This window comes from Gopherus evgoodei, chromosome 24 (genome assembly GCF_007399415.2).
Source record: "Gopherus evgoodei ecotype Sinaloan lineage chromosome 24, rGopEvg1_v1.p, whole genome shotgun sequence".
NCBI lineage: Eukaryota > Metazoa > Chordata > Testudines > Testudinidae > Gopherus > Gopherus evgoodei.
Window position 1 is genome coordinate 8,348,688 of NC_044345.1, and position 14,844 is coordinate 8,363,531.

General features: G+C 45.4%; 1 protein-coding gene across 4 annotated transcripts in view; it reads left to right on the forward strand.

Annotated features, from left to right (window-relative positions):
- The window catches only part of LOC115639322 (methanethiol oxidase-like), a 32,009-nt gene extending 17,874 nt beyond the window's left edge, over positions 1 to 14,135 (forward strand). For 3 of the 4 annotated variants that reach the window (XM_030541932.1, XM_030541931.1, XM_030541930.1), the window contains 9 exons: positions 995 to 1,180; positions 2,566 to 2,686; positions 3,961 to 4,143; positions 6,958 to 7,136; positions 8,656 to 8,734; positions 10,883 to 11,004; positions 11,186 to 11,278; positions 11,996 to 12,114; positions 12,992 to 14,135. In XM_030541932.1, the coding sequence (XP_030397792.1) occupies positions 1,013 to 1,180; positions 2,566 to 2,686; positions 3,961 to 4,143; positions 6,958 to 7,136; positions 8,656 to 8,734; positions 10,883 to 11,004; positions 11,186 to 11,278; positions 11,996 to 12,114; positions 12,992 to 13,154 (1,227 nt within the window). In that variant the 5' untranslated portion in view covers positions 995 to 1,012 and the 3' untranslated portion in view covers positions 13,155 to 14,135. The remainder of the gene's footprint in view (positions 1 to 994; positions 1,181 to 2,565; positions 2,687 to 3,960; positions 4,144 to 6,957; positions 7,137 to 8,655; positions 8,735 to 10,882; positions 11,005 to 11,185; positions 11,279 to 11,995; positions 12,115 to 12,991) is intronic. The other variant, XM_030541933.1, reaches the window with a different exon arrangement.
- Positions 14,136 to 14,844: the final 709 nt, after the last annotated feature.

Here is a 14,844-nt window from a genome sequence, read left to right on the forward strand (position 1 = left end):
AGACAGTCTTTTTACCTTCCAAATATTAGATGCCTTTAATAGCACACCTATTAAAAAACAAATGTTAGGATGTCATAATGCCCAAATTCACGTGTGATGCTGTCACAGGGCTTTCTACTCACTGCTAGAGCATCTCTTTCTAGCTACATCTGGGGATTGTCTCTGCCAAGCCAACAACCCTTCCTGCAGTTGCACTCTGTCTCTCTCTCTCTCAGGTCTCAACTGCTCTTCATTTTTTTGGCCCTCCAGCCAGGTCATTGTGGTTTTCCCTTTCTGGGGAAATCATGCTCCTCAAAGTATTTCAGGACTCACTGTCCCTGTCATTCTTTTCTTTCACTGCCCCTTAACGGTGCCACTTCCAGTGGCTTCTGGGGGATCCCAAGCCCATGGGAAAACAAGGCCCACCCTCTACACTGGGTTCCAGCTCAGGGACCCTACAACAAGGTGTCAAGGTCTGCATAGTCCTATCCCTTACTGCTTTATCCCTGGGTGACCTCACCTTCTCTCACCCTAACATGCCTGCTCATCACCAGAGCCCCTCCTGTTCCTCTTCAGCTGAGCTTCATCTCTAATTAGTCCTCCTGGTTCCCTGGCTCCTCCTCCAGGTGCAGCCTAAGTGTTTAATTGGTCCATCTGGCCACCTTAACCTCTTCATGCCTTGTGTGGGATGGACACCCAGTCACAGATGCACAGAAAGTGATTTGCCCAGTATCACACATGATGGAGGTAGAGGGCCAGGAATAGAACTCAGGAATCCTGGGTCCTGGTCTCCTGTGCTAAAGACCCAGAATGGGATTTTCTTCAAAACCACCTAAGGGATTGAGCATCAAGGGATTCTTAAACTACTCTGAAAATCTCGACCTAGAACTACTCACTGGATAACATCAACAATTTAACTCGCGTTTCCTATGCTATGTCTGTATTTCTAAAGAACTGTGTTCTTAGGACTGCCTATCTTACAGACTGAATCTGAACCATGCCTTTGACTTCATAGGTGATCCACCGCCTGCCCATGCCCAACCTCCGGGACGAGCTCCATCATTCTGGGTGGAACACCTGCAGCAGCAGCTTCGGGGACGTCACAAAGAAACGGAACCGGCTGCTTCTTCCCAGTCTGATTTCTTCCCGCATTTATGTGGTGGATGTGGGCACAGACATGCGGGCTCCCAGGATTCATAAGGTATGTCTGAGGAGACTCCAAGAGATGTCTCACCTTGGAGATGGGAACTAAAATTTCCCACTTATGAATGTGAATGAGGAAATCCAGAACAATTTTTTAGGGCTTTTGGGGAACCTTAAGAACTGGTCAGTCTCAAAAGTCTTAGAATATTTAAGAAATTTAATCTTATTTGGCTGTGGAAAAAGAGTAAGTTCTCAAATCCTTAAGTTCTATATGTAGAGCAACACCCCCTCCCTTGACCTGATGTAAATTGGTGCCCACAACATACAACTTGTAGTTTAGGGTAACTTTGCTTCTTTGGGTAACTAGTGTGACTAAACAGTACATACAAGGGGATAAGGGGAAAAAAAAAATCCTGCTCTAGAGCAATGATGTCTGCTTTGAACTAACTCATTTGATACGCCAAAATTACCTCATTTTTCTAAGTACCAAAACTTCCAGCTTAATCTGGCACCTGAAAATCAGGCAGCATTCTCTGCCTTTAGTACAATCCCTAGTAATAAAGATGTTGCAGTCACAATGTAGCTGACCGGTATCTTGCTGATTCACAGATAAACTAGACTCCATCTTGTTCCCCTGTAGATTTATTGAGGGAACAGACAACTCCAGTGTGTCACAGGCAGCTCTGACTTTCAGACGTACTGAGTAACTCGGGCCGCTGGTTTTACATAACTTGTCTTTTGACTAGAGACATGCTTTCTGTGTAGCAGCAAGGAACGCGTTCTTCAGGAGAACCACTTAGTGACAGTAGAATTGATTAAAATATATTCAAACTCGTACCTTTGAACTGCAGGCAAGCAAAGCACTGGGATTTTGTTTATTCTCTCTTCATATAGTTCAAGCTGGGCAAACATCAGATTTTTCTGTTCACTTTTAATAAAAAAGGAAATTAGTTTTGGGTTGAACAAAACATTTTGTTTAACCCAAAATGATACAGTTTGTTTAAATTTCAAGCATATTTTTAAACTCTTAAAAAAAATTGAAACAAAAATTCATCAAATGGGAAAAATCTAAATGTTTTAATTTTTTTCCTGAATAGTTTCAATGTCCACACCCTCCCCCCCCACCAAAACAGTTCGGTGAAATTGACATGAATTCATGAAATGTTTCGATGTCACCAGATCTGCATTTTTTGCTGACTAAATTTTTCGGTTGAAAAATTTTGCCCAGCTTTATCCCTAGTTTCCGTCTCTCTGTCTGGCCAAGCCCAGAACACACAGGGGTTGAGTTTTCAAGTGGAAAAAATCCAACAGCCTAGAACTTTGAAGAGTTTTAAGATGGCAGGAAACCCTCCTCGATGGGAATGGGGGTTGACACTCTCTGATTTTCACTGGGGGTGGCCTAACCAAGGAGGGACTGACTATGTGCATATAAACTCTCCTTAGATGATTGAGCCAGTGGATGTATTCTGGAAGTGCGGCTTAGCCAATCCCCACACAACTCACTGCTTGGGCAATGGTGAGATCATGATCAGCAGCATGGGAGACCCATATGGCAATGGCAAAGGTATTTATCCCTCTTAGTTATTCAAGAGAAGGAATCCTTGCTACAGAAATTCAAGCTACAAAACTGGAAGCCTTGTTGAGAACTTGCAATCCTTTTGAGCTGCTGGCCAGCTTAGCAGCCCTGTAGCCAGAAGTTCTCTACTTTACCCCAGAATAGGTGCTTCAGGAGGCATGGGAGGGCAAATTTCACAAACACAGTCCCCTGTCAATGTGATTGAATCCTGACTTGGAGTACCCACCTCCAGTGTTATAGGGGAGTTCAATATCTAGGGCGCATTTAGTCCTTGAGCGCTTTGAGCCTAACAAGGGGAGAATTGTGAATGTTTGTAGTTTGGATGCTTGCCAATGGGTGTACTAGGCTGAGATTAATAGGACTTTCTTATTGCATGGTTGCTGTCAGTTGTTAACTGGAATAGGGCTGATCCCCCAGATGTGCTGGCATTGCTTTTCAGAACAAAGGGAACTGAAACTTTTTGGTTTAGAAGAGAATGCTACATGTCTGGAGCTCTGTGGCTCTGTCCCATTCCCTTTCTCCTCCTCCACCAGGGGCTCCATGCCTGCCATCCAGATCCCTGCTTCCCTTGTCACCACTACTCTCCCCCAGTCCTCCTCAGGCCCAGCTTCTACACTGCACCCCTATAAACCCTCCTTGTAAGGCTCTGATTTCTGTTAGTCCAGTCTACAGACAACTTCCTCATTAGGCAAGTTAAGCAGCTGCCTCTGATACATGTTGGCAGCGGCAGAGAAATTCCTCTGCCTGCAGCACCAGGCAGTCTGGGGCCCGTGGTTTTCTTCTGAATCCGGCTTTTACTGTTTTCTGATTTGCACCCAAATCAATATCTTGTGCCCATCGATGCCTAGATCACTCCCTGAAATTTTGGAGTTGATCAGATGCTCCGTTCCAAAGTTATCGCATTCAGGCCAACAGAAATACCATTGAGTTGTGCTGGGCCTCACTTTGCTTGGCCAGTTGGCATACGTATCTGGTTAGGAGAACACTTATGTTAAGATACTTCGTCGTTGAATCTTTGAGAGGAAATTCTCTTTGAGTTAATTTGCTTACCATTAGAAATACTAATGAAAGCCCTTGCAATGGGAAGCACAGAAAAAACATCTCCTTCCAGAAGGCTTTCTCCACCCTCCCTCAGAGTACATGTAACATGCTACAGCCATATAGAGGAAGAGTTCACTATTGCATTGTGTCTTATCCTGCTTAAGCTCTTAAACTGGGTGATTAAAATCAAACAATTTGTTCTGTTTTGTTTTTGGCATCAGGTGGCTTTATCTTGCTGGATGGAGAGACTTTTGACGTGAAGGGGAACTGGGAGAAAGGATCCAACCTCCCTGCACTTGGCTATGACTTCTGGTACCAGCCACGGCATAATGTCCTGATGAGCACGGAATGGGGAATCCCAAAAGTCTTGGCAAATGGGTTAGACCCAGCAGACCTAAAGACTGGTGAGGGCGTGTTTGTTTAAAATTCGGTGACATTCAGAAGGTCATCTTGTTTTTCTCTATCACCTGCGTGGAAGATAGTCACATACCCACAATGTTGGAGATCACTCATACTGCTTTTGAAAAGACTCGTATGTAGCTAATCTGGGGTGTTCAGACCTGAAGGATCAATGAATTGAGACTTTCTGTCCTCCGGTCTCCCGTTGAACTCGGTCTTTCTCAGTTTTCTACTGCACACGGGCCAAGGTGGTGGTGTGATAAGAATCCCACAATCTGATGCCTGACCGCTCTTCTGTGACGATTTTTAAATGGGTGAAGATTTTTGGCATGGTTATATAGTTAAGAGGAAAGGTCCATTTGCCGCGCTGTTAAAACCCTTGAAACCTTTCATGAAATCATAGGACTGGAAGGGACCTCGAGAGGTCTTCTAGTCCAGTCCCTGGCACTCAAGACAGGACTAAGTATTATCTAGACCATCCTTGACAGATGTTTGTCTATTCTGCTCTTAAAAATCTTAGTGATGGAGCTTCCACAGCCTCCGTAGGCAATTTATTCCAGTGCTTAACCACCCTGACAGGAAGTTTTTCCTAATGTCCAACCTAACCCATCCTTGCTGCAATTTAAGCCCATTGCTTCTTGTCCTATCCTCAGAGGTTAACAAGAACAATTTGTTACAGTGAGGACACTGTAACAACCTTTTATGTACTTGAAATCTGCAATCATGTCCCCCCTCAGTCTTCTCTTCTCCAGACTAAACAAACCCAATTTTTTAAATCTTTTCTCACAGATCATGCTTTCTAGACCTTTAATTATTTTTATTGCTTTTCTCTGAACTTTGTCCACATCTTTCCTGAAATGTGGCACCCAGAAATGGACACAGTAATCCAGTTGAAACTTTATTAGTGCAGAGTAGAGCGGAAGAATTACTTTTATTGTGTTTTGCTTACAGCAGTCCTGCTAATACATCCCAGAATGATGTTTGCTTTTTTTTGCAACAGTGTTACACTGTGGACTCATACAATATTAAGTTTGTGATCCACTATGATCCCCAGATCTCTTTCCACAGTACTTCTTCAGCAGTCATTTCTCAATTTGTATGTGTGCAATTGATTGTTCCTCCCTAAGTGGAGTACTGTGCATTGTCCTTATTGAATTTCATTCTCTTTACTTCAGACCATTTCTCCAGTTTGTCCAGATCATTTTGAATTTTAATCTTATCCTCCAAAGCATTTGCAATCCCTCCCAGCTTGGTATCATCCACAAACTTTACAAGTGTACTCTCTATGCCATTATCTAAATCATTGATGAAGATATTGAACAGAATTGGACCCAGAACCCATCTCTTCAGGACCCGACTCGATATTCCTTCCAGCTTGACTGTAAACCACAGATAACTACTCTGTGGGAATGGTTTTCCAACCAGTTATGCACCTACCTTATAGTAGCTTCATCTACGTTGTATTTTCCCTAGTTTGTTTGAGACAGTCATGCAAGACTGTATCAAAAGCCTTACTAAAGTCAAGATATAGCACATCTACGACTTCCCCCCTATTCGCAACGCTTGTTACCCTGTGTGGCAAATTGCCAGTACTGTTATGCTGGGTCTCAAGGTTTCTCTTCTTTGCGGGTGGGGGGGGGTTCAGGGCACCATTTCTTGCCCCTGAATTAGAATATTAATTGCCCCACTAGTGTCCTTGAGGAGGGGAGTGGAGAAGGAGGGTACCTGGGCCCTCCCTCTTCTCCAGGTCCCAACCCAGGGGCCCTGAGGATAGTGGTGAACCACTTGAACTGGCGGTTCCTTCCCCTGGGCTAATTCCCTCTCCTGCCCTTCAGCTTGTGAAGGGGCTTCTTGCCTTCCTTCTGCACAAGCCAGGTGCCCCTTACCTAGGGTTCTTGGACTTCGCAGCCCACCACAGCACTCCTCCAAACTTTCCTTTGTTTCTCTTCAAAACTGCTTTCTGCTTCAACTCCCACACTGTCTGACTGAAGCAGGGGGGTTTTATCATGCCACTGACTGCAGGTGCTCTTAATTGGCTTCAGGTGCTCTAGCTAATCTATAGCAAACTTTCCTCCCCTTACACCTGTCACAGAAAGCTTTTAGGTTGGCTTGACATGATTTGTTCTTGACAAATCCATGCTGACTGTTACTTATCACCTTATTATCTTCTAGGTATTTTCAAATTGATTGCTTAATTATTTGCTTTATTATCTTTTGGGTACTGAACTCAAGCTGACTGGTCTGTAAATCCCTGTGTTGTCCTTATTCCCCATTTTATAGGTGGGCACTATATATTTGCCCTTTTCCAGTCCTCAGGAATCTCTTTCATTTTCCATGACTTTTTGAAGATAATCGCTAATGCCTCATTTATCTCCTCAGTCGGGCTCCTTAAGTATCCTAGGATGTATTTCATCAGGCCCTGGTGACTGGAAGACATCTAATTTGTCTAAGTAATTTTTAATTTGTTCTTTCTCTATTTTTCCTTCTGATGTTACTTCATTTTCATTAGCATTCAGTATGTTAGATGTTCAGTTGCCCCAGTTTTGGTAAAAACTGAAGCAAAAAAGGCATTTAGCACTTCTACCATTTCCACATTTTCTGTTATTGTTTTTTCCCCGTCATTGAGTAATGGGCCAGTCCTATCCTGGGTCTTCCTCTTGCTTCTAATGTATCAGTCTAGTGTAGGCTGCAGCTGCCATAACTCTCCTTGCCAGAGGCATTTAATTGTTTAGTTGTCTGTCTGCACTCTTGAAATTGGTTGTTCTCCAGTTCTAAAATCAACTCTCCTGACTTTATTTTTGTTTGACTTGATCTCTCAGGGAGCTATGGCCGTCACATTAACGTGTGGGATTGGACCACCCATGTCTTCACTCAATCAATTGACCTGGGGGAAGACTCCATCCCTCTGGAAATCAGGTTCCTCCACAATCCCGACGCAGCAGAGGGATATGTTGGCTGTGCTCTGAGTAGTGCAATCCATCGCTTCTACAAGACGGGGGTAAGCACTCTAGCAGCTACCGTGTGACAGAAGGCAAGGTTCAACATGAGCATGTTTCAGAAAGCCACTTAGACAATGGGTCACTTCGACAATGGAATTCAGTTAGGATAGATTTGGGCAGCATCTGTTTTTGTGTTGCATCCAGGTTGACCAAGCTGTATGGCTCTATGAAACAGCACATCTCCCAGAAAGGCCCTGGATAGGAGCCAAATCTTTGCTCTAGAAGGCCCAGGAAAATACTACTTGTTCCCTAAGGGAATCAATAGGCCAATGTCAACTTATATTGGGAGCTCTCATCAGCTCCTAATGTTCTCTGTCTTTGTTCTCTGTCTTTGGCTGAGTTTCACTTGCATTGTAGAAATTCTCAGTGTCCACTGAGCCCTGCCAGAGCCTTTACAAGCCAGTGGGCATTTGGAAACTAAAAGGTAGTTAATACATCTGTAACTTGCTATATTGGGAACCCAACAAGAGTCAATATCCCCATGTGAAATAATATGCCCTCAACCACTAGCCACTTTAAAATTAAGTCTTTGGCTCTTGAGAACTGGGTAGCTTGAAGGGGTCTTTCCAAACAACCTGTTCTTACAATAGTGTTCTTGTTCATGGCGTTAATTTAGGGTGACAAGATGGGTGAGGTAATATCTTGTATTGGAACAACTTCTGTTGGTGGAAGAGACAAGCTTACCCAGAATTCTTCTTCAGGTCTGGGAAAAGTACTTTGTCACAGCTAAATACAGGAGGGAGTTCATATAAGGGACATTCATTTTACGTCTTAAGATGGATCTAGAGAACAGCTTTAATGGAATTAAACTGTTTTTTCTATATGCGTATATAATTATCTAGACTCTTTGTGGTGAACTAACTGCCCAGTGGCTACTGTATGTTTCTTGCCATGTTGTTTATGGCCTGTACTAAAAGCTTCTGCAAGCCTTATGTTGGGAGATATAGCTTCAGTTCCATAGACTGCACAAAGCCTCCTAACCCATCATGTATATATCCCCCTGTCCTTGGCCTTTACCTAACAGTTAGGTTGACTTAGCTACATTGTATAGGATGTGAAACATTCTACCTCTGAGAGACTTAGTTTAAAGTTGACCTGAGCCGTGGTATAGACACGGCTAGGTCAACTGATTCTTCCGTCAACCTAGCTACTGCCTCTCAGAGGAGTGAAGTGATTAACTACAGTGTCTGCAGTGCAGCAGCACAGTTGCAGTGCTGGAGCGATACCACCGTAGCATCTGTGGTGTAGACATAAGTCCATGGCTGTGCTCCAAAATCTAGGCTATTGTTGAGGTCCAATGAACAATGCTTCTGTTTTTAGTATTGACAGATATATAATCATTAACTCTGTGTTTCTGACTAGTCCCCTATTTACTATTCACATCAATTGTTAAGGTTTATTTGCAGTACCTTTGTACATGCTAGGTACACACCAGCACATGCTTATTCTGCCTCTGTCATGTATAATTGGGTTCTTGCTGACTTACCGCAAGGGAATATGATGTTTACTCTTGTACAGAATGGAACTTGGGCAGCGGAGAAGGTGGTCCAAGTCCCCAGCAAGAAGGTGAACGGTTGGCTTTTTCCTGACATGCCAGGTTAGTGTAAGCACATTTCAAAATTTTCCTCCTCCTGCTCTGCAGCTGGACTGAACATCTTGTCACTGAATGACAAACACTTTTTGCATGAAACATATGGAGGAGCTTATCAGTTATACAAGGACTTTGGCATACCTTCAAAGAGATGCAAGTGTCCTTCTGAAGAGGAAATGGCTTAGAATTGCCAATTGCATACCAATTTGTATTAAGATCTCCCAGTGTGTGTTATGAGTGGCAATCTGGCTCATCTTAACTGATGCTCTAAGGAGGTGGCCAGTGTCTCTTCCTATGGAAGATTCTTTTACAGTGCCCTTTGGATACCATGCATAGGCACTGACTCCATGGATGCTCTGGGGCTGGAGCACCCATGGGACAAAAAAATGGTGGGTGCTCAGTACCCACTGGTAGCCCCCCTATCAGCACTCCTCCAGTGCCTCCTGCCCACTGGCTGGCCCCACAGATCAGCGCCTCCCCCTCCCTCCCCGTGCCTCCCACATGCTGCAGTCAGCTGTTTCACAGCATACTGGAGGCTGTGGGGGGTAGAGAGAGGAGTGAGGACACAGCATGCTTGTGGGAGGGGGTGGGAAAGGGTGGGAAGAGGCAGGGCTAGGGTGGGATCTTGGGGGAAGAGGTGGAGTGGGGGCGGGACCTGGGGCAGAGCCGGGGGTTGAGCACCCCCTGGCACTTTGGAATATCAGCACCTGTGACACCATGTATCTGCCTCTTTTCCTCACCCTTACACAATATTTATCACATTCTCCCTCAAGTAGCTGGTTTCTCTGGAGCAGATTTATGGGCTGGTGAATGCCAACTGGTCCCTGTATTTGGGAGACCCCTTTCTGCATCTAAAGGGACTTGAGGGCCTCTCAATTGAGATCTCAGTCATTGGTTGGTCAGGGGAGAGCCCATTTTCCAGTTGGACCCTTTCCTTTAAATCCATGCCTCTGATTCTGACCCCACTCCAATTTAATGACCATAACCTCACCTCTTGCAGTTTTCTCTCCCTGCCCCGCCTCCAACGGTGGAAATTGTAGCTGTAAAGGAGCAGCTGGGAGCAGTACGCTGCCGGCATGTCTCCCCAGCCCATGAAGGACTCACTGCCACATTGAGTCTTTTCCAGGCACAATTTTATTCTCCTTACGTAAAACTTAAGCAAAACCTCAAAACAAAACCCATCCTGGGCTACAGCTCCCAGGGGGTTCCCCCCTTTTTCTCTCTGTCCCTCCTGCTTCAGGACCTACTACTGGAAGCCATCTCCTCTTGTCCTTCAGCCCTCCTCCAGGCCATTTGTCTGGCAGTTACCTTTCTCCAGCACCTCCCAGAGCAGCCAAGAACCCTTCTGCAGCTTCTCTCACTAGCAGAGCTCTCACCCTTTGTAGGCAACCCAGGACCCATTCCCAGCTGGGCAAAATAATTAAACAGCCACATGATCTCTAGCTGACCAGGATCAGATGGAAAGGGAGCCAGTCAGTCACAGGTGAGGCTAGGCCCGACTCTCTTGCCTGTGACCAACTGGTTGCATCATTTTTGTCTTGGCCTGAAGGTTTGATTCAGAGTAGCACAAGGCGTCCTATGCCTTCCCAAAGCAGCTTACACATGCTGATCCTGGAACAGGTTGGGTTTGGATCCTCCAACATAGTACCTCTGGTCTGGGCCCATATGTAGTGTGCTATAGTCTGTCAGCAGCTGCTGATTGGGAACGTTCTAGGTTGAAGTGTGGCTTCTGCTCAGCCCTGCTTGTGAACTACCATGCAGGCAACAGGGTTGGGCTCTTCCTCCCAGGTTGGCTGCTTGAAGCTTGACAGACAGTGGTCTCTAGAAAGAACGTGGGAGTCCCTATGTCTTTTAACAGGAACTCACACTAGCTGTGTTCTCCAGGGAGTGGGTTGATCCTGGCTGGAATCCTGGTAATTAATGAGAGCCGAAAAGAGACCTGGAGAGGAAACAGAGTGAATATACTGATGTGGCTGAGACCATCTTTTGCTTTGGGCCATGTTTCATATCTGAACAAGATTTGTATGATGTGGGTCTGCGCTGATGCTCTAGGACTGGGTTCTAACAAAGACGGATCTATGGCCATATGAGCCTTGTCATTGTCTGCTGCTCTCTCCATGTTTCCTGACTCCACCTCTGACTGCCCTCTCCAAGGTCTCATTACCGACATCCTGATCTCACTGGATGACAGGTTCCTGTATTTCAACAACTGGCTCCATGGAGACCTTCGTCAGTATGATATTTCCAACACTCGGAAGCCCAGACTGGTGGGACAGGTAAGTCAGAGTCATAAAGGCTTCTATTACTAGGTTGCGAAGCTGGGGAATCCCATCTCTTTAGGAGAAAAAAGGACTGTTTTCTTTTGCATAGGGGTTAGATGGTCAATTCCGTACCCTCATGGCCATGTTCCTTTCATACAGGGACACCCTGACATCTTTGTGACATCTTTGCTTACAGGTGTTCCTGGGAGGCAAGATTCCAAGAGATGGGCCAATCGTTGTGGTGGAGGACCAAGAGCTGAAGTGTCAGCCAGAGCCTTTTGTGATCAAGGTGAGCAATGCTAGGTATTTTCCCCACTGCTCCATTAATACTTCTCTATTGGCAGCTGTCTCTTGGTCCATGCCAGCTCCTATATGAGTGCCAGATTCTGCACATCTTACTGAGGCAAAACTTCCATCCAAGTACAATAGGACTTGCCTGAGTAGATGCTGTGGAATCAGGCCCTTTCTGGCATAACCCAGTCTGTGTATGCACAGGTTAGCCAGGAACCTGTATCAAGGAAGCAGTCAGTCTTGGTTAGAACTGCTCCTTGTCCAAATGGAGGGGTTCACCACCCCATGCATTCAGGAATGCTGGTTGTCAGATGTACTCATAGACTTAAGGTCAGAAGGGACCATTATGGTCATTGAGTCTGACCTCCTGCACAATACAGGCCACAGAATCTCACCTACCCACTCCTGTAACAAACCCCTAACCTATGTCTGAGTTACTGAAGTCCCCAAATTGTGGTTTAAAGTAACCCGTGCCCCACGCTGCAGAGGAAGGCAGAAAACCTCCAGGGCCTCTGCCCATCTTTCCTGGAGGAAAATTCCTTCCCGACCCCAAATATGGTGATCAGCTAAACCTTGAGCATATGGGCAAGACTCACCAGCCAGTACCCAGGAGCAGAACCTGCCATGCTGCTGTACTCCCTCCTGTTGCATTTGTCTTTCCTTGTGATGCCACTAGCAGCTTATAAACCCAGGTCTTGTTTTCCTGTAACACCAGGGGAAGAGGGTGCAAGGTGGACCACAGATGATCCAGCTGAGCTTGGATGGCAAGAGATTATATGTCTCCACTTCCCTCTACAGTGCATGGGACAAGCAATTTTACCCAGACCTTGTCAAGTAAGAAACCTTTCTTGGATGGGAAATCCCAGGGCCAGCCATAGGCAGCTGTGCCTGCAGCAGAAGTCCATTTTCATGAGCCCCGCAGCGGAAGTGGGTGGTTTTTGCACCACCTCCAAGGGCCCATGGATGTGTGCAGGAGGACTGGCTTTATTAGCTCATTGCACACTACTAACTCATATCAGCGTTTCGCACACCAGTGAGAATCAGCCCACACTTAATAGGCACAACAGCCTCTGAGCAGCTGCACAATGTAACAATGTCTGATACTGAAATTATTCCTCTAATGGTGGGGGTGTGGAAGAATTCATTAGATTCTAGTATTTTGAAGATGATCTAGCCTACAGGAAACCTTCAAAACACCCGCAAATACATTTTTATTACATAAAGCTGACGGTTTTCCACATGACCACATGAGGGCGTGGTGTGGCTTGCCTGTCACTTGCAGTTAATGTATAACTGCACATCTAGTTGTAGTCACCTCTGATTCATTGGGCAGTTCTGTGCCAAAGTTTTCAATGGAGCAGTGTGACTCTCCACGGGACGTTTCTGAGTGTGACCCCCAGGCCTCTGTTGGGCGGTTCAGTGTAGTGCAGTGAACCTGCGCTATAATGAACTTGAAGCCTTTACCTGTCACAGTGTACACTGCATTCTGAGTCTCGACCAAAACAATTGTTTGGTTCCAAACACCCCTGAATACTGGTGTGCCCAAACATTGAAGCTGGGAGCTCATCTCCACTCTATCCAAAAGACCTTTTGGTTAACTAGAAAATCTGGAAGAGAAGAACAAAGTGTAAGAATCTCTTAAACCAGGACACAGCCTCTTTTCTCCCCTTCCCCCCCCCAACGTCTGTCTGCTTTCTTGTTTCTTGTTCAGGGAAGGCTCTGTCATGCTGCAGATTGATGTGGACACTGAGAAAGGTGGACTGAAGGTGAATAAAAACTTCCTAGTAGATTTTGGGAAAGAACCTGATGGACCCGTCCTTGCTCATGAGATCCGCTACCCTGGTGGAGACTGCAGCTCTGATATCTGGGTCTAACTGTTGTGTGTGGTTGCCTCTCTCTCTCTCTCACATATCCTAACTATACGTATGAAAAAGGCATAGGTGGGTCTGATCTGCTGGGGCTCTATCCACTACGGATGTCTAGATTTCCATGGGTGCTGAGCCGCAGAAGCCCTGCACCTGTTTGCACACTTCTGGCTGAGGCCGCCAAGTGAGTGTGTTTAGCCATGAAATATGATGTCTTGCTTGTTTCTCTACCCTCTCCTATTCTTGATGGCCTGTCTATTCACTGGTGGCCATGAACCTCAAGGTTTATAACTCCCTGTGTTGTGGGAGTCCCGATGATCATCTGTAAAGAGGGATTCTGGCAACTGCCTGCATGCCAATGTCTCTGAAACGATGCTATGGACCTTAACATCTGCTAGACTTCCCAAATTTGGTAGAGGTAATGGAGAGGGCAGAGCTACAATTTTGAACACATACAATTAAGTTTAGAATTAAATTCTTCTTCACCCCAGTCTCTGGGTCTAACAATAAGGAATCTGTGATCTGTGTGCCCAGAGCTGTAGCCAAGACTAAATAGAACAAGCCTCTGAACCGCCACAAGGGTCCAACAGCTCTTTGACATGACTAGAGTTACCCATTTTAATTCCATTCAAGAGATGGGATTAAACACTTTTTTTTCTCTTTACTGTAAACTTTAATCATTCAAGCTTTAGGGCTTGTCTGTGCTCAAACGTTAAATGGATTAAGGTAGGGTACAAATTTAAAGCATAATAACTGAATAATGGCATGTAGAGACATCCTTTTTCTGGAACAGAGAAGTTGCTTCTGTTTAGTTTAATACACTTATTACATAGTCAATGCCTTATGGCACAGTACTGTGTAAACAGGATTTGATTGTAGTCTGCAAATTGGTGTCTTTTTTGCTGAAGCTGGATTGTATTTCAGTTCTTGTGCCGTAATGCAGCACTTAAATGCTTTAACAAACAAATCATAAAATTGTTCTTTGCACCAGCTAAATCTTCATGTCATAATTTTGAACTCTTCCGCATCTTCAGAGAGCAGAAAAATGTAAGATAGTGATTCGTGAATCATGTGTCTGAAAATCAAGAAGACCTGTGTGCCTGAAATCTCTTACGGGGGAGACTTCCAAATCACTTAAAAAAAAAAAATCCGCAAACCAGCTGGTACAAGGTCTTCCTGTTCCCAGAAAACAAAGTATATTTGTGTTACTGCAGTGGAAGTCACTGAAACGTAGCATTTGTCTAGTAACTATATTCTCAGTTCCTGATCAGTAAAATGAGGATAATGGCACTTTGCCATACCACTGTGAGAGTAGAGGACCAAGGCATAGGCAGTCTTGCCTAGCAGTCACAGCTGGGCTGAGGTCTGCCCACCGAGGACAGGAGTTGCCAGGCTGGAGTTGGAGGAATCGCAAGGTCAAGTCCCATAAATAAGAGTCAGGGTTGGTGGCTGGGGTCCGAGACTGGAGATCAGAGGTAATACCAGGTTAGAATCGAGAGGCAGGAATCAGGCTCAAAGTCAGGCTGGAGTCAGAGACCAGAGGATGAGGCGAAGTCTGGCATTTCAGCAGGCCAAGGTGTGTGTGGCGCCCAGACAACCTTCTGGGGCAACCCCTGTGGTTAAGTAGAGAGAGTTGGCCAATCAGAGGGCCACAGTGTACTGTCACTCTCATGGGCGGTACTTCCTGCAGCACCTACTC